Source organism: Hevea brasiliensis, chromosome 15, assembly GCF_030052815.1.
Source record: "Hevea brasiliensis isolate MT/VB/25A 57/8 chromosome 15, ASM3005281v1, whole genome shotgun sequence".
NCBI lineage: Eukaryota > Viridiplantae > Streptophyta > Magnoliopsida > Malpighiales > Euphorbiaceae > Hevea > Hevea brasiliensis.
The window spans coordinates 53,297,405-53,321,450 of NC_079507.1; the positions used below are offsets into that span (position 1 = coordinate 53,297,405).

The 24,046-nt window shown below is 36.5% G+C and overlaps 1 protein-coding gene and 1 pseudogene across 1 annotated transcript; one reads left to right on the top strand and one right to left on the bottom strand.

The window, feature by feature from the left end:
- Nucleotides 1-1,334: 1,334 nt before the first annotated feature.
- On the top strand, nt 1,335-15,483 carry LOC110667946 (B2 protein-like; annotated as a pseudogene).
- Nucleotides 15,484-16,609: 1,126 nt separating this feature from the next.
- Nucleotides 16,610-20,258, bottom strand: LOC131173758 (receptor-like protein EIX1). Its single transcript, XM_058135900.1, has one exon. The coding sequence runs from the start codon at nt 20,132-20,134 to the stop codon at nt 16,793-16,795; it is 3,342 nt and encodes a 1,113-aa protein (XP_057991883.1). The 5' UTR covers nt 20,135-20,258; the 3' UTR covers nt 16,610-16,792.
- Between the last annotated feature and the right edge of the window lie 3,788 nt (nt 20,259-24,046).

Below are 24,046 nucleotides of genomic sequence, written 5' to 3' on the forward strand. Positions count from 1 at the left end.
CAAATTTATACAAAAAAAAAAATAAATCAACAAAAATTCTTTGAAATTTAATTCACTTCAATCCACAAATAGAAAACACAACTTCGCATGAGAGCACAACTTCTTTGAAAACAAAAGTATGATAATCCACAATTCTATAACTGAATCAACGTCAAATTAACTAACAATGTCTTTCTCAATACAATTTTCATGGTGGAAAACACACACACACTATTGTTGCAGTGGAGGCAAAGTCAACAGTAGCCAAATCAATCTATGAAAAAGTTGCAATTGAACTTTCAAATATTTATTTTCAAGCATGTAAATATTTTCAATATCAAATGACAAACAACACCCATCCATAGGATCTAAAGATGGACTAACAACAAATAAGTACACTGCATCATCTCTAAATCGACTGTTTATTTCTTATATTCATAGTACTAACATTTTTAACCATGAAAACAGAGAAGGTTCCATTAAGGAGGCATCACATATACATTGGTGGAGTAATGATTACATTGAAAAAAAAAAAATTGAAAGTTCCATTAAGGAGGCATTGCATGTCTTTATGAAAAGATGAATGTGAGAAACAGGCCAGCAATTGGTTATAGCAGAATTACGTGAGACTGCCATGGTTAGGAGATAGTGGTTACGGTCCCTTTGTTCATCACTTGGTTTACATTTTTGCGAGGGCAAAATTTAACAACCAAGCTTAGTTGAAGGTGGAGGGTGGCATGGGCTTTTATTTTTGGCAGTAGATAGCCAGAAATTTTAGTGAATATGTTTTTTTTATCGTTTGATCAATTTTAGTCAATAAAATTCAGTCTTTAGCTTTCTATTCTTGGCTTCCATTTTTCCACAAAATTAACGGGTAATAACAACGCTGTCTTCTTGCAGTATAAAATTCTCAAGCATATCCTAAATTGAAAAATGATTGAATATTTATATGATACTGAAGAACTATTTATTGACTATAGGAACATTCTCTATAGGAAAAGGTGCAACAGAAACCCATTACATGCTGCAAAAACTTATAGATCTCTAATAAACTGAATAAATTTAACTGATTTGTTACATAATTCTTCATTACAAAAAAGCAACCAACCGATAAATTCAGCAACTTGGTCGAAGATGCTTGGAGAAAGTGATGACACTTCTCAACTCATTTCATTGGAGGATGTTTAGAGTAAGCCTTCACATGTTAGAAAATTTCTTGGTAATAACTCTGAACCATGGTAAATCCTTGTGTCTCTCACACAACAAGAAAGCCCTATGTCCACAATGAATGGAGAATTTCAGAAAGAGTTTCATTTCATATGATATTAGCAGCAAGTATAATTGACAAGGTAAATAGCTCAATCTCCTTAGTCTTACAGAAATTGAAGTTGCTATGCTTGTAAGTTGCAATATTTGTATATTTTTATATGTATAATTGATGAGGCAAATAGTTTTATCATTATTAATTAATTTTTTTCTTAGTTAAATATTTTTACTTAAATCTACACAACGATCACAAAACTACATACGAAGCCCTCACAACAGTGAGACTTTTCATTTTTTATTAAATTCAATTCAAAATTACAGAGTAATTGCACAACCATACAAAAACACCATCACAACAAACATGAAGCTAAACTCATACTCAGTCATGTAGACGTGCATACCCTATCCTGCATATAATTTGAGAAAATAATTGTTGGAAAATATATATATATTTTTTTTTGAGAAAACTATTAAAATCGTTACTGTGGAGTTAGGTCACCATCTCAAGGTGACATTTAAGTCTCACTGCCACCCAAGAAGGAAGATCCCTTGTCGGCGACCTTACCCAGAAAATCCGATCACCAGAAAACCGGCAAGTGAGGCTCATGCGCCGGTACAAGCTCTTGCCGCCGTCCCACTCGCCGGCATGTGGAGGCGCGTCTGACGTCCTCAGCCGCTCTGATTGCTCTCACCGGTGTCGTCTTGGGTGTATACTGCATCCCTGTTAGTTGTTTTGCCATATGGTGCCTTTATGGAGGTGATTTGTCTTGGTCCACCTACTGTTGGGTATGTTTCTGGCTTCTGTTACGCTGAACTGCTTTAAAATTGTGTCTTGTGGTGTGTTTGCTCTGTGTTTATTGGTTTGGGAAAGGAAATTTTTGTGATTTGCTGCTGTGAAATTTTTTTTAATGGCAGAAAGTAAAAGTGTAATAATTAATGTGATTCCTGTGATGACTAAAATCACGGAACACAAACTTAATGGTTCTAATTATCTGGATTGGAGTAAGACGGTTCGGGTTTATTTGCGGAGTATCGATAAGGATGATCATCGCACCTAAGATCCACCTACTGATGATACAAAGCAAACTTGGATGAGGGAGGATGCTTGTTTATTCTTGCAAATTCGAAATTTCATTAACAGTGAGGTAATTAGCTTAATTAATCATTGTGAGTTTGTTAAAGAATTGATGAATTATTTAGAATTCTTATATCCGGGTAAAGGAAATATCTCTCGTATTTGTGAGGTATGTAAGGCATTTTATCGTGCAGAGAAACAAGATAGGTTCTCACAGCCTATTTTATGGATTTGAAAAGGATCTATGAGGAACTTAATGTCTTAATGCTGTTTAGTCCTGATGTGAAAGTTCAGCAAACTCAACGAGAACAAATGGCTTTCATGAGTTTTTTAGCAGGTCTTCCCTCAGAGTTTGAGACTGCTAAATCTCAAATTTTTTCTGGTTCTGAAATTTCATCTCTGCATGATGCTTTCTCAAGAGTACTTCGTACTGAAGCTCTCCAATTCTCCCAATATGTTAATAGTGCTCTTGTTAGTCGTATTGACAGTGATAGGCAAAGTCATAAAGGAGGTTGTAAAGGAGGCTATAGTGATAATAGGGGTAACCAGAGCAGTGGGGAGGTTGCCCCTAATCGTGACTTAAGAGGAATTGAATGTTACTATTGCCATGAGCTAGGTCATACAAAAAGGTATTGTTTGAAACTTCAGAATAACAACCCACGATCTCAGATGGCCAATATAGTAGTTGATGACTCTTCAGTAGCTCCTTTTGAGAAAGCAGTTTTAGTATCCGCGGAAGAATATGCACGGTTCTCACAGTATCAGGCCTCTCTAAAGTCCTTTAATTCCTAGTCACTGCAATAGCTGAGTCAGGTAAATCTAATACATGCCTTGCGTCCTCCAAATAGGTCATTGATTCTGGTGCTACAGACCATATAACAGGTAATTCTAACATTTTGTCTACATTTCAACCTCATCATCCTTCATCCTCTGTTGTTTTGGCCGATAGGTCTAAGTCTTGTGTCATTGGTTCTGGCATTGTAAATCTTACACCATCCATTTCTGTATCATCTATTTTGTGTCTGCCCAAATTCGGCTTTAATTTATTCTCTGTTAGTAAACTTACTCTGAGTCTTAAATTGTAGTCTCATTTTTTTCTGATCATTATTTGTTCCAGAATTTTACGACGAAGCAGATTATTGGTAGAGGATATGAGTCTAGAGGCCTCAACGTCCTTGACAAACAGGTGCCAAGATCTCGTGTGTTCCAATATTTTAACTCCTATTGAAGTCCATTGTCAGTTGGGACATCCGTCTTTATCTGTCTCGAAGAAGTTATGTCCATAGTTTTAGTCTTTGTCAGTTTTAGATTGTGAGTCTTGTTAGTTTGCCAAATATCATCGTTTGCCTAAAGTGTCTCGAGTCAATAAACGGGCTTCGTCCATTTTTTAGTTAGTTCATTCTGATGTATGGGTCCATGTCCTGTTATTTCAAACTCTGGATTCAAGTATTTTGTTACATTTGTTGATGATTATTCCTATGTTACTTGGTTATTTTTAACGAAGAATCGTTTAGAATTATTTTCTATTTTTTATGCCTTTTGTGCTGAGATTCAAAATCATTTTAATTCGTCTGTGCGTATATTGAGAAGTGATAATGCTAAGGAATATCTTTTTGGCAATTTTCAAACCTATATGTCACAAAAAGGCATTCTTTATTGGACATCTTGTGTTGATACTCCTTCCCAGAATGAGATTGCTGAAAGGAAAAATAGACATCTCCTTGAGGTAGCACGGACATTCCTTTTTCAAATGAACGTTCTTAAACAGTTTTGGACTGATGCAGTTTCTGCAGCTTGTTTCCTAATTAATCGTATGCCATCATCTGTCCTTAACGGTGACATTCCTTATGCTATTTTGTTTCGTTCTAAATCTTTGTTTCCTATTGAATCTCGCATCTTTGGTAGTACTTGTTTTTTGCAAGATGTTCATCTACGGGTTACTAAACTGGATCCCAATTCTCTTAGGTGTCTCTTCCTTGGATATTCTCGACTTCAAAAAGGGTACAAATATTTTTCTCCAATCCTTAATCGTTATATTGTGTCTGCTGATGTTACCTTTTTTGAAGCTACTCCATTCTTTCCTCCCTCACCTATTTATGAGAGTCTGGGGTAGGAAGATGATCTCGTAGTCTATTCTGTCCATCCAGTGTCAAGTCCTCATTTAGGTCCACAGAATTCTCCTGCACCAACACCGGCTCAACTCCGTCGCCCACCTGTTGTTCATGTTTATTATAGGAGATTGGAGACTCTTGACTCAGATTCTCCACCAGCTTCTTCTTCAGAAGATCCAGTTCCATCCACTGCTTCTCAGTCTGACTTAGGCCTTCCCATTGCACTTTGCAAAGGTAAACGTCAATGTACTTATCCTATCTCTTACTTTGTATGTTAGGATCACTTGTCTTCTTCATCTCGTTGTTTTATCAGTTCTCTAGGTACTATTTCTATTCCTAAAACTGTTGCTAAGGTATTGTCTCATCTTGGTTGGCGTGTTGCACTGGAAGAGAAAATGGTATCTTTAGATACTAATGGTACTTGGGAATTGGTGCATATACCCCCGGATAAGAAAGCTATTGGATGTAAATGAATTTTTACAGTTAAAGTGAATCCCGATGGTACTGTGGCTCGTCTCAAGGCTTGCCTTATTGCTAAAGGATATGTTCAGACTTATGGAACTGATTACTTTGACACTTTCTCTCCTGTTGCTAAACTAGCTTCTGTTCGCTTGTTTGTTTCTTTTGCAGTTAGATATGATTGGCCTTTACATCAGTTAGATATCAAAAATCCTTTTCTTCATGGTGATATCCAGGAAGAAGTTTATATGAAGCAACCACCAGGTTTTGTTGCTCAAGGGGAGTTAGGCAAAGTTTGCAAGCTCCGAAAATCCCTTTATGGCTTGAAATAGAGTGGCAGATTCAGTGAGATAGTTTAGCAGTTTGGTATGAAGAAGAGCAAGTCCGATCATTCGGTATTTTATAGACATTCTAAAGCTGAACTAATCTTACTTATAGCATGTGTTGATGATATTGTTATTACTGGAAATGACTCTGCAGGCATTTCATCACTTAAGTCATTCCTTCAAACTTAGTTTCAAACAAAAGATTTGGGTTTGTTGAAATATTTCTTAGGCATTAAAGTTTCAAGGTGTAAGAAAGGCATCTTCTTATCTCAGAGGAAGTATGTTCTTGATTTATTGACGGAAACAAGAAAAATAGGTGCCAAACTATGCAGTGCACCAATGACTCCAAATCTTTAGCTCACAGCAGGAGATGGTGAACTATTTGAGGATCCTGAGATGTATAGGAGATTGGTTGGCAAGCTTAATTATCTCACAGTGACTTGTCCGGATATTACATATTCAGTTAGTATTATAAGTCAATTTATGTCCTCTCCTGCTGTTAACCATTGGGAAGCTTTGGGGCAAATTTTATGTTACTTGAAGGGTGCTCCAGGTCGTGGTCTCCTATATAGCAATCATGGACACTAAATATTGAATGTTTTTTGGATGCAGATTGGGCAGGTTCAAAGATTGATAGGAGATCCATTACAGGATATTGTATCTTTGTTGGAGGAAACTTAGTATCTTTGAGAAGTAAGAAACAAATTGTTGACACCATATTTTGGCCGACCTCCGAAGTCGAGGAACTATTAGACCTTTTCACTTTATTATCCGCTCTCAATCGATGTCCTTCGATCATAAATGACTTTTCCGAACTCACCGATTGCTCGACTATAGAATAAACCGATCCCACACTTAGTTAATTGTTTTCCGATCTCTTATCAGATGGGTTCGAATCAATGTTGGGTCTCCGGACCATCCAGTCTTGCCTACTGATGCTCCCAGATCCCTCTGTGCAAATATTGTAGAACTTCATCCGATTAATGAGGTGATCGGGCTTCTCGTTTGGAGATCCCAGATTTTCCTTAAAACAAAGTTAAGGTTGTTATCTGGTCTAAGGACGATTCCGATCTTAAAAGTTAAAGTCAATGTCAAGTCTTTCCAATTCTAATGTTCTAAAGTTTTACCCGGTGTTTGGTCATGGCTTAGTCCGATCTCATGTTCGCGCATAATGTTTTTCCGATCTCTTATGCTCTGATTAATGGTTGCTTTCAAGTTTAATGTTCAAATACGTTCAATCAATTAAGTACTCAGACAATTTGGACGCTTTCCGATCTCATTAAGAAATTGAACAAAAGAGGATTTCTATTCATTTCAAAATAAAATATATACAAGTCAGTCAGCAGGTGGATCTCCCTCACCCTGCTCCCCAGGTACATTATCAGCTCCCTGATCCCCTTCCTCTCTCTCCAGCTCCTCCTCGCTCTCCTCTTCATCTCTAGGAGCAAGATCCACCATCCAGGAGAAGTCTTCCTCAGGATAACGCCTTTCGAGCTCGGCCAGAAGATCGCCATGTGCATTCACATAAGCACCAGCTTCCCTCGTCACGGCCTCTTCTTCTTTTACTCTGATATCTTCGGTAAGGCGAGTGACATCGGTAGTTCGGAGGGCCCGAGCTTCTTCTAGTTCATGCTCTAGTTCGGCTAACCTGTCCTCGTAGGATTTCATTCGACCCTCAATCTTAGTGATATAGTCATGAGCGGACGAAAGTTGGGCTCGGGCGGAAGCAGCGTCCTGGACCGTCTTCAGAATTTCCTGCCTCAAGAGATGAGCCTTTTCCCTGATTATGTGTTGATTCACCAGGCTCTCTACGCTCAAACTCATCGTCTGAGCCAGGAGATTATCAATACTATCAGGGGTCAGCCTATTCCAGTCATCCTGGAGGCATATGGTGTCATTCAAAACCTTGGCTAAGCCAGGATTCTCCCGAACTGAGCGGTTCTTCTCGAGAGAGTGAATGAGGACCTAGGCACCACGAGAAAGAGTCCTTACAGCAGGTTGAGAAGATCCTCCCTCCGCAATTAAGGAAACAGGCGGAGGTGGCAGTTCCTCCTGTCGAGGAGGGGAAGGAGCGATCTCCACCTCTGGGATCGGCTGTTCCGAAGGACGGGACGAAGAGCCTGGCATTTCTGCCAAGTCCCGCCCTGGCATTTGGGATATCGCAGTAATCTTCATTTCCTGTACTTTCCGGCCGACCTCTTTCTTTCGCTCACGACTCTCCTTCGCGCCTTCGCCTCCAGCCATACCTGCATGAAAAAAAAGTTAGTGAGATCACCTAAGTCAGGAGGCTAAAGATTCAGGTTCTACCGATCCCGGGTCCGAGGTCAGAGAGTTGCAGTTCATAATCTTCATTGCCTATCATCTGCATAAGCGACCACTTCAGTTAGGCTATTACGGCATCTAAACATGAATACTTATGGGTGGTCGCTTGCTCCTTCAATTCCTTTACCATGGCGTCCTCGTCTCTATTCGAGGCGGCCTTCTTTGGAACCGAAGGGACTAAGTTTTGCTAACTGTGTGGGAAACCCTCGAAGCCGTTCGGAATCTTGCTCCTCAATATAAAGAACCAGTTTTTCCAATTCTTCAGCGAAGAGGGGAGGTCGGTAAAAAGCCCACAGTGCGGCTTGGCTTGGAAGAACCAGTACTTGTCGTCCTTTCGACGAGTGAGCCTATGCAACTCAGCAAAAACCTTTGCTGTAGGCTCGAGCTTTTTGGCTCGGCATAACCCTCTGAAAGCCACCAGGATCCGCCATGAATTAGGGTGCACTTGGGCTATGCTTACATGATGAAGCTTCAGAACGGCCTTAAAGAAATCGTCCAAGGGAAACCGAAGTCCGGCCTTCAATTACTCCTCATACACCATGATCACGTTATTTTCTTTAAAGAAATGATCGGCTTGGAGATCGCCATGACATCGGATAAGCTCGAAAGAGTCGGTTCGGAGGTTATACTCTTGACTAATGGACTGCAGATCGATTTTTTGAAGGACCGACGGCAACTCATCTACGGGAAGATTTTCTTTCCCCAAAGTAGAGGCCCGTTTGGATTGGGTCGCCTGACTGTGGGCTGGGACAGAGGTTGCAGAAGGTTCAGGTCGTCCATTTGGCCTAACCACCTCAACTTCGTCCGACGTCCACGAGATGTGGACGGAAGGCGGGCTAGCAGCTCTCTGACCCTCGGCGCCGCTCATTTTCTAAAAAAACAAAAAGGAATTAACCAAGAAAAGAATCAAAATCCTTACCGGAGTGTGATCGGTGCCTGAAAACTTGAGAGAACGAGAGAAAATGCTGAGATTACTAGGGAAGTTCTGAAATGACATAAGGAAATGACTGACTCATCTAGCCCCTATTTATACCCGTCTGAGCATTAAATACTTGCGAAGTCCCAAGCGACGCATCGGTTAGCGGAACCGGCTGCTTCCTCAACACGTCGCAAGAAGGTTCCAGAAACATAATAAAAAAATCGAATAAATGAGATCGGTTAGCTAAGGTCTTCGGATTGAACAAACTTCCAAAACCTACGGATCGCCGAAAGACTATTCGTCTAGGGATCGGAAAATAACTAATGCAATAATAAAACCAAAACATTTAAATAAAAATTTCATTTCATTTTCAAAAGATCAGATTACATCATTTGGGCGATCTTAAGAGATCGGATTACATCATTGGGGGAATCTTTAAAGATCGGATTACGTCATTTGGGCAATCTCTAAAGATCAGCACTACACCTTACCTAGTAATGGCCTATATCAAAGCCTAGTCTTGTGGCCGAATCAAAAGATGTGTTTGATCAGAAAGCCAGCCACAAATGTTGGGTAAATGTGCAGCTCAGATGGGGTGACTATAACTCTCATGATATTGAGCGGAGTCATCGCCGATGTCATTGACTAGAACCGAGCTGCAGTCGGGATGCCTGATGTGGGTGGGAGCCAAATGAACTTCAAAAGGCGGTCACCGACATTAAGATTGAAATTAGCAGTCCTTTTGCCCGAGATCGGTCCACCAATTATACCGGTAGACCGATTCGAGATCAGCACGATCGTCACTTTCGATCTTGATCGGTAAATTAGTCCGGTTCCCTCACTGTCATCAGATAATGTCCTCATGGTTCTCCGATCGCCGGGATTATAAATTTTCAGGCGAAGGGCGAAGAAAATAGTCTGGAAAAGATCAAAAGCAGCCACTATAATCAGAATTATTACCAGAGAAGCTAGAATTGGAGGAATGGCGCATTGAAAACAAACTGAAGGGGGAAAATTGAAGTGTGAAGGGGATTTCCTGTTGGTGCATATATATAGGGCTTGGGCATTTATTGCATACAGAAACCGAAGCGGATACATCGGTAACTGAAGAATTAATTGCTTTGACCAAGGTAAGTTAGATAAAGAGGAAAAATCCAGAATGGGAGAGATCGGGAAATGAGGGGGGGACCCGATACAAGAGAGATCGAAAAAAGATTGGGAGATCGGAAGAAATAGAGATCGGAAAGCACGAAGAGATTAAATAACTTTCAATCAACTCTTCATAATCAGAGTCGAGTTAGTTAAAGCGTTGCAGGTGTGATCAAATCTTCACCACACGCCTCATTTGCAAAAACACCTATCTAGCTGATAGACGCCAAAACAGTTATGGCAGTCATGTACATTTCGATCTCCACCAATGATCATAACTGTAAGGATGAACCCGGAGCCCTTGGATCAAAAAGCAGACGACAGGTTCGGCGCTTTTTATTCCCAGCCTTAAATTTGATTCTCTTTAATTCTCAGACATCAGATTGTCCTTTTGAATCTAAACCCTCCGTCTCCCCTGATGAGATCCTGACCTTCCATGATGAGCACCCGTTCCCTATAAATACCTGCATGCACATCAGAGGGGGACAAAAGGTGGTGGTGATTATAGTGGAAAGACTCTGAAATTTGATTCAGTCTTGCTACTTTGCCATTTTGAGCTTTTGAGAAACTTTAGAAACCAGTTTTCTTAAGTATCCTCATCGAAGGAGTTCTGAACTCTGAAATTTTCATTTTCAGTGCCTGTTTATTGCTCTGTAAGGCCATTTTCTTTGTTCAGTTTCATCCTCACCACCCTAATATCAGTACATTACTCTCAAAGGTCAACTTCATTCCAACTTGGTTCCCGTTACTTCGAGTAAGTACTAGTCTTTCGACCGTCAGCTTTCACCTCTGCAAGATTTGTGGATTTCGGGGTCATTCCATCCGTCTCCTCAACTTCCCACAGGTAAGCGTCGAAACTGATATTTTGTTGAATACCCTTATTCATTTTCTCCTGCTTTCTTTTGAAATTTCTTTTATATTCAGTCGCACTAAAATCTCAAAGTAGATCATCCAGGCCAATAGTTATTTTTCGGGTCTTCTTTTTCTATTCATTCGTAAATTCTTTTTATCTCCTCTTAGTTTTCATTTCCTTCGAGGAAAGACGTTCAGGTCGTGGACAACTTGTAGATAATCTAAAAGATATAAGTAGAAGTATCTTAACATGAGAGCTTCGGGCCTTAATGAATAAAAAGTGGCAAAAGATAGGCGTAGGAAAAGGTCGAATAGATCAGAAATAAGAATAGGTTAAATAAACAAGTTATGAGATCGGGCCTCGGAACGAAACTGGGCGAAAATACAATAGATCGGGAATTAAGATGAGATCGGATCTCGGACTAGGGACAAAAAGAGATCGCCTATTGCTAATCGAAGAGTTCTAATAAAATGATCAGGCGGAAGATTGGCAAAGAGTTCGGTCTTATATCCACTATCTAGTTATAAGGTCCCGTAGGCTAGGAAAAGCTTTACCCGGACTTCCTGTGTCTTCGGTACTCTATTCTCATAAAAGGGGAGGCCCAGAAAGACCCCTTACCTGAATCCTTAGTTCCAAGTTCTTACAAAACTCCATTATAATGAATACTTTAAGTGATCGGGGGAGAGTTCTTATCCGAGATCCTTCGCTTAAGCTCTAAACTGAATACTTTAAGAGATCGGGGGAGAGTTCTTTCTCGATTCTCGTCCAAAATTTTAATAAAATATGTGGAGATCGGAGTAGAGTTCTTATCCGAGATCCTTCGCTTAAGCTTTAAACTGAATACTTTAAGAGATCGGGGGAGAGTTCTTACCCGATTCTAAGCCAAAATCTTAAAAAAAATATGTGAAGATCAGAGGAGAGTTCTTATCCGAAATCTCTCATTTAAATTAATGCATCAAGAGATCGGGAGAGAGTCCTCACCCGAATTCTCTTAACTAAAACCTAAATTAAAATATCACAACTTCAATACACAAAGCAACCCCTAAACAAAAATCCGCTACCCAACACCTACTCATTAAGGGTCATCTCATGTACTCATGTTCTTGGGCAGCCTTGAATAGTAAAATATCAAATATTCTTTTATCCATTCGAAGGATTAACTTCGTCACTCCAACCCCCCTGATTACCAATTTTAATTTATGAAGAGCACAATGTTAAATCTGCTTACCCTCGTTGAGGGACAAGGTGGGGTGCCTAACACCTTCTCTACCTATATACGGACCCCGAGTCTAGAATCTCTGTTTTCGAAGTGGTTTCTTTTAATTTACCTTTACAAATAGTTTTCTTTAACTTCTCTCAAAATTAAAGTGGCGACTCCTCACTTTTCCCACTTCGGTGAGAACTCGTCCAGGCGACCACAAAAACCCTTGCGACACAAATTATAGTTTCTTGTTTGAGTGCTGAATCAGAATATTGAGCTATGGCCCAGGCTGTGTGTGAAGTAATGTGGACACGTCAGTTATTGGAAGAAGTGGATTTTGAGACCTCATCTCGTGCCAAACTATAGTGTGACAATCAAGCCGCTCTCCATATCGCCTCAAATCCAGTGTTTCATGAGCGTACTAAGCATATTGAAATTGATTGTCACTTCCTTTGAGAAAAGATTCAACAGAAGATCATCTTCACAGGGTATGTTAAAACCGGGAAGCTATTAGGAGATATCTTCACAAAGGCTTTGAATAGGGCTTGGGTTGACTACATTTGTAACAAGTTGGACATGATTAATATCTATGCTCCAACTTGAGGGGGTGTGTTATAGGAAGTCAATCCTATAATTATGTAAATAATATTCTTTCTTAATTAGGTAGCTAATTAGTTAGCATAATTAGTGGGATATCACCCCAATTAGAATACTTAATTATAGGATCCTTTGTATATAAATACTTTGTATCTCATTCAATAAAATACACAAAAAAATAGTCACTTCAGGAACTATCCAAAAACTATTAGGAATCATCCAAACAACTGTGTGCATTTTCACTGTTTGAGTTGTTGCTTCATTTTTGTTGCGCCAACAGTGTTTTCAAGTAGATTGGGTAGAAATTCAATATTGGGGAATTGGGGTTGTTATTGGATCTGATATAAGATATCATATTTGTCTGCTTTCAAAGGACGCAACGAGAAATACTTTTCACTGGTTATTTCTTCGGCATTACTTTTCTGAAATTTGGTTTCTATTCATTTTTACAAAATTGACTTTTTTATTTTGGGCTGGGAATTCTGAAATTTTAAATTTTAGATACCCAAACACCTTCCTCTTTTCCTGTTTAAAAGTGTGCTTCTTTGATTGTTAGCTTGTTGTCTTGTAGTTATGACTTTTCCTTTTCAATGATTTTCAAAATATACTCAGAGTTGCCTCAGTATGGCTTGTCTTTTGTTCTGTTCTTAACAATTCCTTTGTTTATATCAAAATTTGAATTTATCGAGTATATGGAATGAAGTAATTATATTGAAGATTGAACTTGTGTAACAAATGGGATTAATTAAATCTATCAGAAATATCATGCATAATATACAGGTTGAACATTTTATTTGATGAAATTGCTTACGGATGCTCTCCAGTTGAAATCACTGCTGGTTTGATTTATTGTGTTTGAGCTTTATCTTGTTATGCACTTGAATTGGACTTCAGCCAACAACTTTTACTGTTCTGAACTGATTTTCACTTGTTTTTCTCTCTTAGTAGATTTTATTTTTATGAAGATTTATCTTGCGTGGCATCTTGTTAGGATTTGCAAGATGGACAGAATGCAAAGCTTTTGGCAATTGGGTGACGAGCTTCGACGACAATCGAAAGTCTCAGAGGATCATAAGTGGTTAATGACTGCGTCTAAATTGGCTGAGCAGACAAGGTCCAAGGGTGAACGCATGAATAATCTTGATCTTTCAAAGGGTTTGGCAGAAATAAGGCCAAGGGACAAGATTGGATTTCAGGAAGATAATAAATTTGAAAGCCTTAACTTTAATATGTTGAACTTGGAATCCAAGATGACAGAAAATGTGGGCAAAAGTTCTTTCAGAAATGGTGTTTACAATATGAATGCAGTGTACCAGAAAAACAACATAAACACTATTGGAAATCTGACTGGTAGCAAGTATATTGGTAACAGTCAGAATATCAAAGAGCCTAACAACAACAACAATAACAGCAATAACAACAATGAGAACAGTGCAAATAATGCAGTTGACAAAAGGTTCAATACTCTTGCCTGCGACAGAGACACTTCCACGAAATGAGGTCCTTGGAGGATACATCTTTGTCTGTAACAATGATACACTATGCAGGAAGACTTGAAGCGCCAGCTATTTGGTAATTTGTTTCTCCGTCTTTTTCCTTTTGCTTGTTAGTTTTCCCTTAGACAGAACGTTACTTTTGGTTTGATACGTCTAACCAGTGTATTATGGGAAGCCTATTATTGTGTAATTAATATGTTCTAAGTTCTGATCATGAGAGTGTTTCATATCGTTCTTGTAACCCTGGATCTCTAGTGGTAAACGGTATGATGATTGTGTTCCTATGTTAAGCGTTTGCGACGCAACTTTGGTGATGATATTAGATATAGATGATCTTTAGGATTTTTTTTTTCCTTCGCTAACAGTGTTGGATAAATAATACTGATGTACTGATTGTTACACCCATTGAATAGGTTTATCACCAAGATATCGAGATTCTGTTCGGGCAATAACACCTGGCTTGCCACTCTTTCTTTACAACTACACTACTCACCAGTTGCATGGTATATTTGAGGTTTGTTCTCAAACTCTGTTGATTTAATTGTTAGTGTACAAACCTGATTCAGGAGCTTTCTGCTCTGATCTGTGTGTGAGAACAACTTTTTTTGATTGATAACCTTAGTTTAGTAATTCTAAGTTCATTCTGATCTGGATTTGTTGTGTGAAAATGGTGCTTTGAGATGATATTGTAGTGACATTTGGAAATTCTCTTTTTCAGAAAAATATATTCAACATTTCTATATCCTTGTCTGAGTTTTTCTGTTTGTTGAAATCTTTTGCTTTTCAAATTCTTGTACAGGCAGCAAGTTTTGGGGGTTCTAACATTGACCCAACTGCTTGGGAAGACAAAAAATGCAAAGGCGAGTTGAGGTTTCCTGCCCAGGTAAAAGTTGTATTGATGATTTTGAGGACTCAATTTGATATATATCTGAAAGGATTTACTCATTGTATCATTTGTCTTTTTATGCTTAATAAATAGGTGAGGATCCATGTTAGAAAACTCTGCCAGGCATTGGAAGAGGATGCTTTTAGGCCAGTGTTGCACCATTACGATGGCCCAAAGTTTCATCTTGTTCCTGAGGTAAGATGAAGATTTACATGTTGCCTTGTTCTTTGTATCTATTTGAATGAGAACTTGTTGTATGAATCAAAGTTGGGTTCTGAAAGGCTTATTGTGGTTGTTGTACAGACCCTGGATGAGCAGGCTCTCCAGCTTAAGCAAATTGCTTGCTGAATATGCAAATGTAGTAGGCTTTGCGGTGCATGTTAGCTGCCTGCTTTTCACAGATTTTCCGTAGAGCGTAAGCTTGAGGTTTAAGTCTGTTGGGTGAAATCTTGTTGAGAAAAGTAGGAATGGCATGTGAGCCAGCTGAACACATTTGTGTGTTGTGATGATTGAGTCCTCAGAAGAGGAAGGCCTTTGATGTATGCATGTAAACTGAGCGTGGGACACTTGTTTGTTATGTTGAGCAGCCACGTGGAGTTCTAATCTAATTATTTTTAAATTCTAATTTTACAAGTTGGTGGAATCCTCCCTGGGTTTCTATATTGTTGCCTCTTAGAAAAGCACAGAACAGGATAGGGGAGCTTGTAAGGGGGAATCACACCCCCCATTGCAAATGAGTGTCGTGGGTATGATTTTATTAGCAGTATTTATTTTTTAGTGTGAGATATTGATAACGCTGTTCTGCTGCCTTAAGGTGCTAATGGATTGAGGTTTACTAGTGTTTCGGCCTTGGTGTTTGTGAGCTGTTGTGGAAGAATTAAAATGGTTCATTAGAAAGAATCCTTCAATCTCTGAGTATATCGGAGACTCAATTTTGGAATGAATTTGGCTTCCATTTCATTGATTTCAACTAGCTTTCAGATACAAAAGTACAAGAAAAAAAATCAATAAAAATTCTTTGAAATATAAATCTCCTCAATCCGCAAATAGAAAACACAATTCTACAATCCACAAAAAGTTGATTTTTTTGCAATTGAACTTTTAAATGCAACTTTTCTTGCTGTGAGAAACCTTTTTTATCATATTTATTTTAGTGTATTTTTTTGCTAGTGCCAGATTTTAGTCAATAAAATTCAGTCTTTAGCTTTGTATTTTTGGCTCCCATTTTTCAACAAAATTAGTAAGTAATAATCCTGTCTTCTTGCAATCGAAAATTCTCAAGCATATCTTAAATTTAAAAAATGATGAAATATTTACATGATATTGAAAGGTTATTTATCAAGTATAAGAATAGTCTTCATAGGAAGAGGTGTCAAAGAAACCCGTTACATGCTATAGAACTTGTAGATCTCTAATAAACTGAATAAATTTAACCGATTTGTTACAAAATTCTTCATTACAAAAGCAAACAACCAATAAATTCAGCAACTTGGTGGAAGATGTTGTGGAGAAATTGATGACACTTCTCAACCTTATTTCAATGGAGGAAGGTTAGAGCAAGCCTTCACAAGTTCATATGTTAGAAATTTTCTTGGTAATAACTCTGAAACTTGGTAAATCCTTGTGTCTCTCACTCAGCATGAAGGCCCTAAGTTCTTGTCTCTCACACTACAAAACAACTATCTCATACTGGAAACAAGGTTGGCATGTTAAACTCAATTCTTCATGTCCACAAGGAATGGAGAATTTCAGAAAGAGTTTCATTTCTTATGATATCAGCAGCAAGTATAATTGACAAGGTAAATAGCTCAATCTCCTTAGTCTTACAGAATTTGAAGTTGCCATGCTAGTAATTTACAATATTTGTATATTTTTGTATATATAATTGACGAGGTAAATAGTTTTTATCGTTATTAGTCAATTTTTTTTCTTAGTTAATTATTTTCATTTAAATCTACACGACAATCACAAAACCACACACAAAGTCCTCACAACAGTGGGACTTTTCATTTTTTATTAAACTCAATTCAAAATTACAGAGTAATTGCACAACCATACAAAAACATTGTCACAACAAACATAAAGCTAAACTCATACCTAGTTATGTAGACGTGCATAGCCCATCCCCACATATATTTGTTTTGGACAAAACTCTATAAACCATGACCTTTCACAAATCTAGCAAAATTTACATAATACCACACCATAAATTTGTCCCACAAATTATCTAGGAAATTGAAATATAAATGCCTCCATCTTCTATTAAACACTAAAGGACCCATCACTGCCCAAAATCCTATCACAAATCCTGGTGCAATGCTCACATAGAAATAGAACCAAGCAAATGATTTAGACCCTTTGTCTTCTTCTCCTCTTTCTATCCCAATAGGAGGCATATCACCATCAACATTGCAGTTCTTGCTGAGTGGAAGCCCACAAAGTTTGTTGTCGCTAAAACTAGACGGATCAAAGCCTTGCAATTGAGTGCCTGAAGGTATTATTCCTGATAACTTGTTGTTGGATAAATTCAATCTACTCAAAAATGTCAAGCTTGACATACTTGGAGGAATTTCTCCAAAAAGTTGATTCTGAGAAAAATCAAGAGATTCTAATGCTTTCATATTTCCTATTTCCTCTGGAATTCTTCCACTCAAAAGATTATGTGACAAATTTAATGAATGCAATGCTTCAAGCCTTGTTATTTCTTCAGGAATAGCTCCTGATAATTTATTATTTGAGAGGTCTATACTTCTCACGAAATTAAGATTGGTGGAATATTCAATCATTTTCCCCTTTGTCATAATTGAGGAACTATCAGAAAAAAGTGAGGGTCCACCAGTAGCAAAGCTGATTTTACCTTGATTTCCCATAGCATGATGACTTTCATTTACCATTTCAATAAAGTTATTGATACATGTTGGTATGGTACCGCTGAGGCTGTTATTAGCAAGATCCAAGATTTGCAAATAAGTCATGCCGCAAAGCTCTGTAGGGATGTGACCATAAAATTGGTTCCCGCGAAGATTGAGAATAACCATAAATGAAAATTTTTGATTCTCCAGCCATGTTGAAATATTTCCCCCCAATCTATTTTCATCCAATTGAAGTACTGTCAATTCTTTGCAATGTTCAAGTGACAATGGTATTTCACCAAAGAGAGTATTGTTGCGAAGATTTAAGTACCAGAGGTCACTTAAAATCCCAATGGAACTAGGAATTTTTCCACTGAAATAGTTGTCATTTAATTTTAAAATTCTTAAAGATTTCCAATTCATCCAACAATCAGGTATCTCTCCGGATAGATGATTTTTTCCAAAGTTAAGCAGCATAGTGATCACATCATGCGTTCTCTGACATAGAAAGGTGAATAATGATCCAGAGTATAAATTATCGGAGAGATCTATCCAATGGGAAGATACATTAGGCAATGGGCCGTTGAATTTATTTGAACTCAAGTCGATGGAGGAATACAAATCATTGGTGGAGGACAAATAGGGAATTTTGCCATGCAATTGGTTATGAGATAAATTAAGATTAGAAAGTCTTAAAGAAAAGTCACTGAACCAAACAGGAAGGGTACTTGAAATTTTTGAGTTTGACAAGTCTAGAAAGACTAAATGCTTTAGTGAACGGAGCCATCTGGGAAGTTGAGGTCCAACATCCCAAGATCGCAAAGATATGCTTTTAACAAGTTGAAAAGGTGGAATCCAATGAGGATTGACTCTTAAAATCAGTTGGTTATGAGAGGCATCAAAATATCTCAGATTTGTAAGGTTTGCAAAGTGAATTTCAGAAACTTCACCCTCTAATGAATTATAAGAAATATATACATCTACTAAATTTTCAAGGGCTCCAAAACCTATGGGAAGACTTCCATTCAGTTTGTTATTGGAAAGGGATAGAGACGTCAAGGAATTCAACACACCCAAAGTGGGCGGAATTTGGTGAGCAATCGAATTACGGGAAAGATGGAGAGAATCCAGATTCTTGAATTGTCCAAGAAGATTATTTAAATGACCTGATAATTGACAATTAGATAAAGACAACACCTCTATCCCATTTGAAACACATCCCGAGAGAATTTCAAATACCTCATTTATCTCTTGGCTTAAATTGGTGCCTGACAAATCGAGTGACCTCAACTTGCAAAGATTTTTGAATGATGCCGGAATTCCTCCTTCAAGTTCATTGAATGACAAGTCGAGGTTGTTGAGGGAAGTCAAGTTTCCAATGGCACTTGGAATTGCTCCTTCAAGTTTGTTGCCTGACAAGTAAAGGTTGTTGAGGGAAGTCAAGTTTCCAATGGCACTTGGAATTGCTCCTTCAAGTTTGTTGCCTGACAAGTCGAGGTTGTTGAGGGAAGTCAAGTTTCCAATGGCACTTGGAATTGCTCCTTGAAAATTGGAGGATTTCAAGTCAAGACTGTTGAGGGAGGTAAAATTTCCAATGGCACTTGGAATTCCATCTAGCAACTCATAATTATAGGAAAGGCGAAGAAGCTCAAGCTGGGGAAGACCATGTAACCAAAAGGCCATGGAAGAATTAAAATGATTATAAGACAAATCAAGCTCTCTAAGTGAAGTTATATTTTGAAGTTGAACAGGGATTGGTCCAAAAAAATTATTATATGAAAGATCAAGAGAAGTCAAAGTTGGAATGTGAAAAATCCAACTGGACACAGAAGATTCACCAAATCTATTTCGTGACAAATCAAGGATGGCAAGTGATGAAAAGTTGATGTTGGAAGGAACCTTATGACTTAGTGAACAGTATGACAAGTGTAACTCTACCAAAGAGGGGAGTTTGTTCATCGCATCCAACCAATCCAAGGCTTTACTAAGATCCACAGAACTCAAGTCAAGGAATTCTAATGATGAGAGACTAGAGAGCCAATCTAAATTCTCAACATATATCTCATGATAATAATAATAACCATGACCTTCGAGATTTAGATATTGCAAATTTGAAAGATTTCCAAGTTGATGAGGAATCATTCCTCCAAATCCTGCTCCGGAGAAGTTAAGGTATCTTAAACTCTTCATAGAGCCAAGGAATTTGGGAATGTGAATTCTTTCAAAATTGTTGTTGCTTAGGTCTAGACACTTCAAATGCTTCAAGTTGAGTAAAGATTGACTAATCTTACCTCTGAATGTCGAACTCTTCCAATATTCATAATAGTAACCAGTGGCATTAGAGGCATAATACTCATCCTCAGAAAGACTTCTAAGATGGAGCTCAAGAACATGGCTGGTGAGATTATCACAGATGACTCCAGGCCATTCACAGCAATCCGCATCACGATCCCAAGAAGAAAGCCGGTTAGAAGGATCTTTAAGGCCAAGCTTGAACTGCAAAAGAGCTTCTCTCTCACTTTCAATACAGCCAGCATTAAAGCTTCCATGACAAAGGCCAAGGCTAAAAACAGTTGCTGCAAAGAGAAACCAAGGGAAAGCAAGTGTTAAAGAAGTAGCACTCATTGGTATTTTCATGAGCATTCACTACTAGAGGTAAAACTATGGAGGAATACACCAAAGAATGTCACAATGGAGTCCTATTTATAATGTCTTTCATGCTTGATCACCACGAACACGCTGAGATGTAAATGGGAAGTTTCCATTGATTTTCCTACTAATTTGTTTGTTTTGTGTAGATAATTCTAAATTATTAAATACAGACAATCAAATATCATTTTTTTTGAGCCCATCAAAATAAATTTATGTTGGAAAATTAGGTTAGTTAAAAGTCTGTTCGACATATCTAATGGCTTCATTTGATTACCACTCTGCATAGAAGGTATCCATTGTATAACAATTAATCAATTTATAAATTTTCTAAAAAAAGTTTACACTTATAATTTTTATTTTTAATATTTCCATATGAATTTCAAACACAACAAAATTTTAAAAGTATTTTAATTTTTTTTTCAAAATAATAAAGTTGGCATCTCGAACTATTTTTTAAAGAGTGCATATTAATTAATTATAATAATAATCAAAATAATTATTCTAAAACTCAACAGATTTATTAACTAAATTTAATAAAAAAATTCAATTGTCAAAGAAGGAAAATGGCATTGCAAACCGTGTGGATCCCATGAAGAAAAATTCAATACATACTGAGTATTAGAAGGGCAAAGGAAATAAATATTAGAATTGACAACTTAGCGTGTAACTTGGAGAGCTCATGTGTAGACTTAGAATTATTGTAGAGAGAAAATAAGAATAGAAATCATTAGAGTTTTCTTGCTTCTTTCCAACTTACAGCTACCAGAAAATCAAAATTTCCAAGTCTTATTACTGCTTCTCTTCCTCTGCTTTTATTGAACATGGAGTCTCTAAACTTGAAGAAAAATATGCATATTCTATTGAAAAGAAAAATTAAAAAAAAAAAGCCCGATGAACAAATAAAACTTTTATTCACACACCCTCTAGAATCATTGAAACTCTTATACCTCATGCATACTGGAAAAAAAAAATGTTGATGGAAAAGAAAATCTTTAACATTATTGTTAGTATAGTTATCATAATTTGATTTTTTTTCTAATGAAATTTTAGTATAATTATATTAATTTCATTTATAATTTAAATCTAATGTATTATTATTATTATTATTATTAACTTACTTTATCTATTTCATAATTAAATTGAGTTTCATAAAAATAATTTAAAAAATATTATTTAATAACAATTTTACCAATAATGTTAAGTTATTCAAATTAAAGTCTTTCACCCCTTCCCCTACACTAAGTAAATAGTTATAAAGTGAGGCGTTTCTAACACGACAAAATAAAAGAGTAAAAAATCAATGGACACGGCAAAACCAATAAAGTTAAGTCTTTCCACTACTGCAAAATAAAAAAGTAAAAAACCAATGAAAAGAAAAAGCATCGGCAAAGAAGGAAAATAGTATTACAAACCGTGTGGATCCCATGAAGAAAAATCCAATGCATACTAAGTATTAGAGGGGGCAAAGGAAATAAATATTAGAATTGACAACTTAGCGTGTAACTTGGAGAGCTCATGTTATAGACTTAGAATTATTGTAGGAAGAAAATAAGAATAGAAATCATTAGAGTTTTCTTGCTTCTTTCCAACTTACAGCTACCAGAAAATCAAAATTTCCAAGTCTTATTACTGCTTCTCTTCCTCTGCTTTTATTGAGCATGGAGTCTCTAAACTAGAAGAAAAATATGCATATTCTATTGAAAAGAAAAATTAAAAAAAAAAAAGCCCGATGAACAAATAAAACTTTTATTCACACACCCTCTAGAATCATTGAAACTCTTATACCTCATGCATACTGGAAAAAAAATGTTGATGGAAAAGAAAATCTTTAGCATCATTGTTAGTATAGTTATCATAATTTGATTTTTTTTCTAATGAAATTTTAGTATAATTATATTAATTTCATTTATAATTTAAATCTAATGTATTATTATTATTATTATTATTATTATTATTATTAACTTACTTTATCTATTTCATAATTAAATTGAGTTTCATAAAAATAATTTAAAAAATATTATTTTGTTATTTTAGTGTTTTCATAAATAAATATGTGAAATTTAATTTTAAATTAATTTTTAATTTTTTCTAACTAATATATTTAAAAAAATATATTATTTTAATAACAACTCCATCAATAAAGCTAAATTATCCAAATTAAAGTTTTTACTCATTTCCATACGTCAAGTAAATGGTTATAAAATTAAGTCTTTCCAATACAACAAAATAAAAAAGCAAAAAAACTAATGAAATCGGCAAAGTTAATAAAGTCAAGTCTTTCAAATATGACAAAATAAAAAAGCAAAAAACCAATGGAAACAACTGAGTCAATTTTTCCCTATGCGACGAGGAAAAAAAAAACAAACATAAACTTGTAAATGAAATAAATGATAAAAAGCAAAGGCTTGGTTCAAAACAGCTTGTCTCTCCCCTTTGATGCTAAAGATATCCTTAATTCAAATTGCCTGTTGAAGAAGACACTGCTTATGGAATCCTATTTTAGAATGCAATGCATAGAACATCCTTAATGGCAACTTGTGGAAATTTACAAGTAGTGTCAATTTGTTTCATTTGTTAACCTCTTGCATCAGCATTAAAGAAGAAAAAAAAACAAAAAAAAAAAGACTCAACTTGTGAAAATTTATGAATATTGTTGATTCATTTGATGGGTACTTGTGGAAATTTAGAAGTACCTCAATTTGTTAGCATTTAATGTTTTAACCCCAATTAAAACATTATCTCTTATTTATAATGTTTGGTGACATGGTATTAATACTAGTTCTTACAAATTGAAAGAGTAGTTTATAAAACATTACCCTTGAGAGAAAGTTTTGATTAAAATAAAAAAAAATCATACCATCATTTTTACATTTAACCACTAATTCAACAGTTATTTTACCGAACACTTCTACTTTAAATCACTATATGATTTGTTAACTGCTAATAACTAATATATAATAGCTAACAACTAATAAAACAACTCACAACTATTAAATCAGTTAAAACTGTCGAACAGACCGTTAGTAACCCTTTCATTGATTTCAACTAGCTCTAGATACAAAAGTATAGAAGAAAAATCAATAAAGATTCACCCATATTATTTGCAGCAAAAATAATTCAAAATGTAAAGCTCAAACAGCCACATCTATTAAAACTTATTTTTCCCATGTGAATAACTGTGTAAATCTGCCCAAAGTAGGGATCCGCCTTAACTGAATTTCCACGGTCGCTAACTGATTGAAGTCATAACAAGATAACACAAGCTAAGTTCTTTTCAAATCTTGCCATTTTGGTCAGATCTCTTTTAATGCTCATAAAATTTTATTTATGATGCTATATCATAATCAAGTTAGCAAAGAGTTTATGGAAAGATAATCAACAGAAATTATCATCTCAGCAAAATTCTATTTGATCTCATCAGACAAATTCAATGAACTATCAGCCAATAGTGAGCAAAGAATCATTATAGAGCCGGCAGCTGAAATTGGTAACAAACCAGAACAGAGCAGTTAGAGGAATGGAAGTAGCTGTGCTGAGAAACATTACATAATAATTATGCCAAACTGTATTTTCGAATTTATAAGTAAAAGGAATAAACTGATGAAACTTCTCTCCTGCTTTGGCCGTATGATTTTTCGTTCCTTGGTTTTGCAACGTGCAATACCACTAAGGTAAATCAAGTTACCTCTAGATAACTTGCGGCAATGACACTAAACTATGCATCCATACTATTAATGGTTCTGAGTTTCTTACTACTCCACAACACTCATGACTCATTGCTAGTGTATCAAACAGCAGCTTGAACAAGAAAAGCATGAATTCTTTGCAACAGCTCAGCCTTTATGGAATCAGGAATAGATGCTGAATGGGCAAAGGCATGGCAATTTTCATAACTACAAAATG

Excerpts from the sequence above, each read along its gene's own strand:
- LOC131173758 (XM_058135900.1), bottom strand. The coding sequence starts at position 20,134 with ATGCTCATGAAAATACCAATGAGTGCTACTTCTTTAACACTTGCTTTC.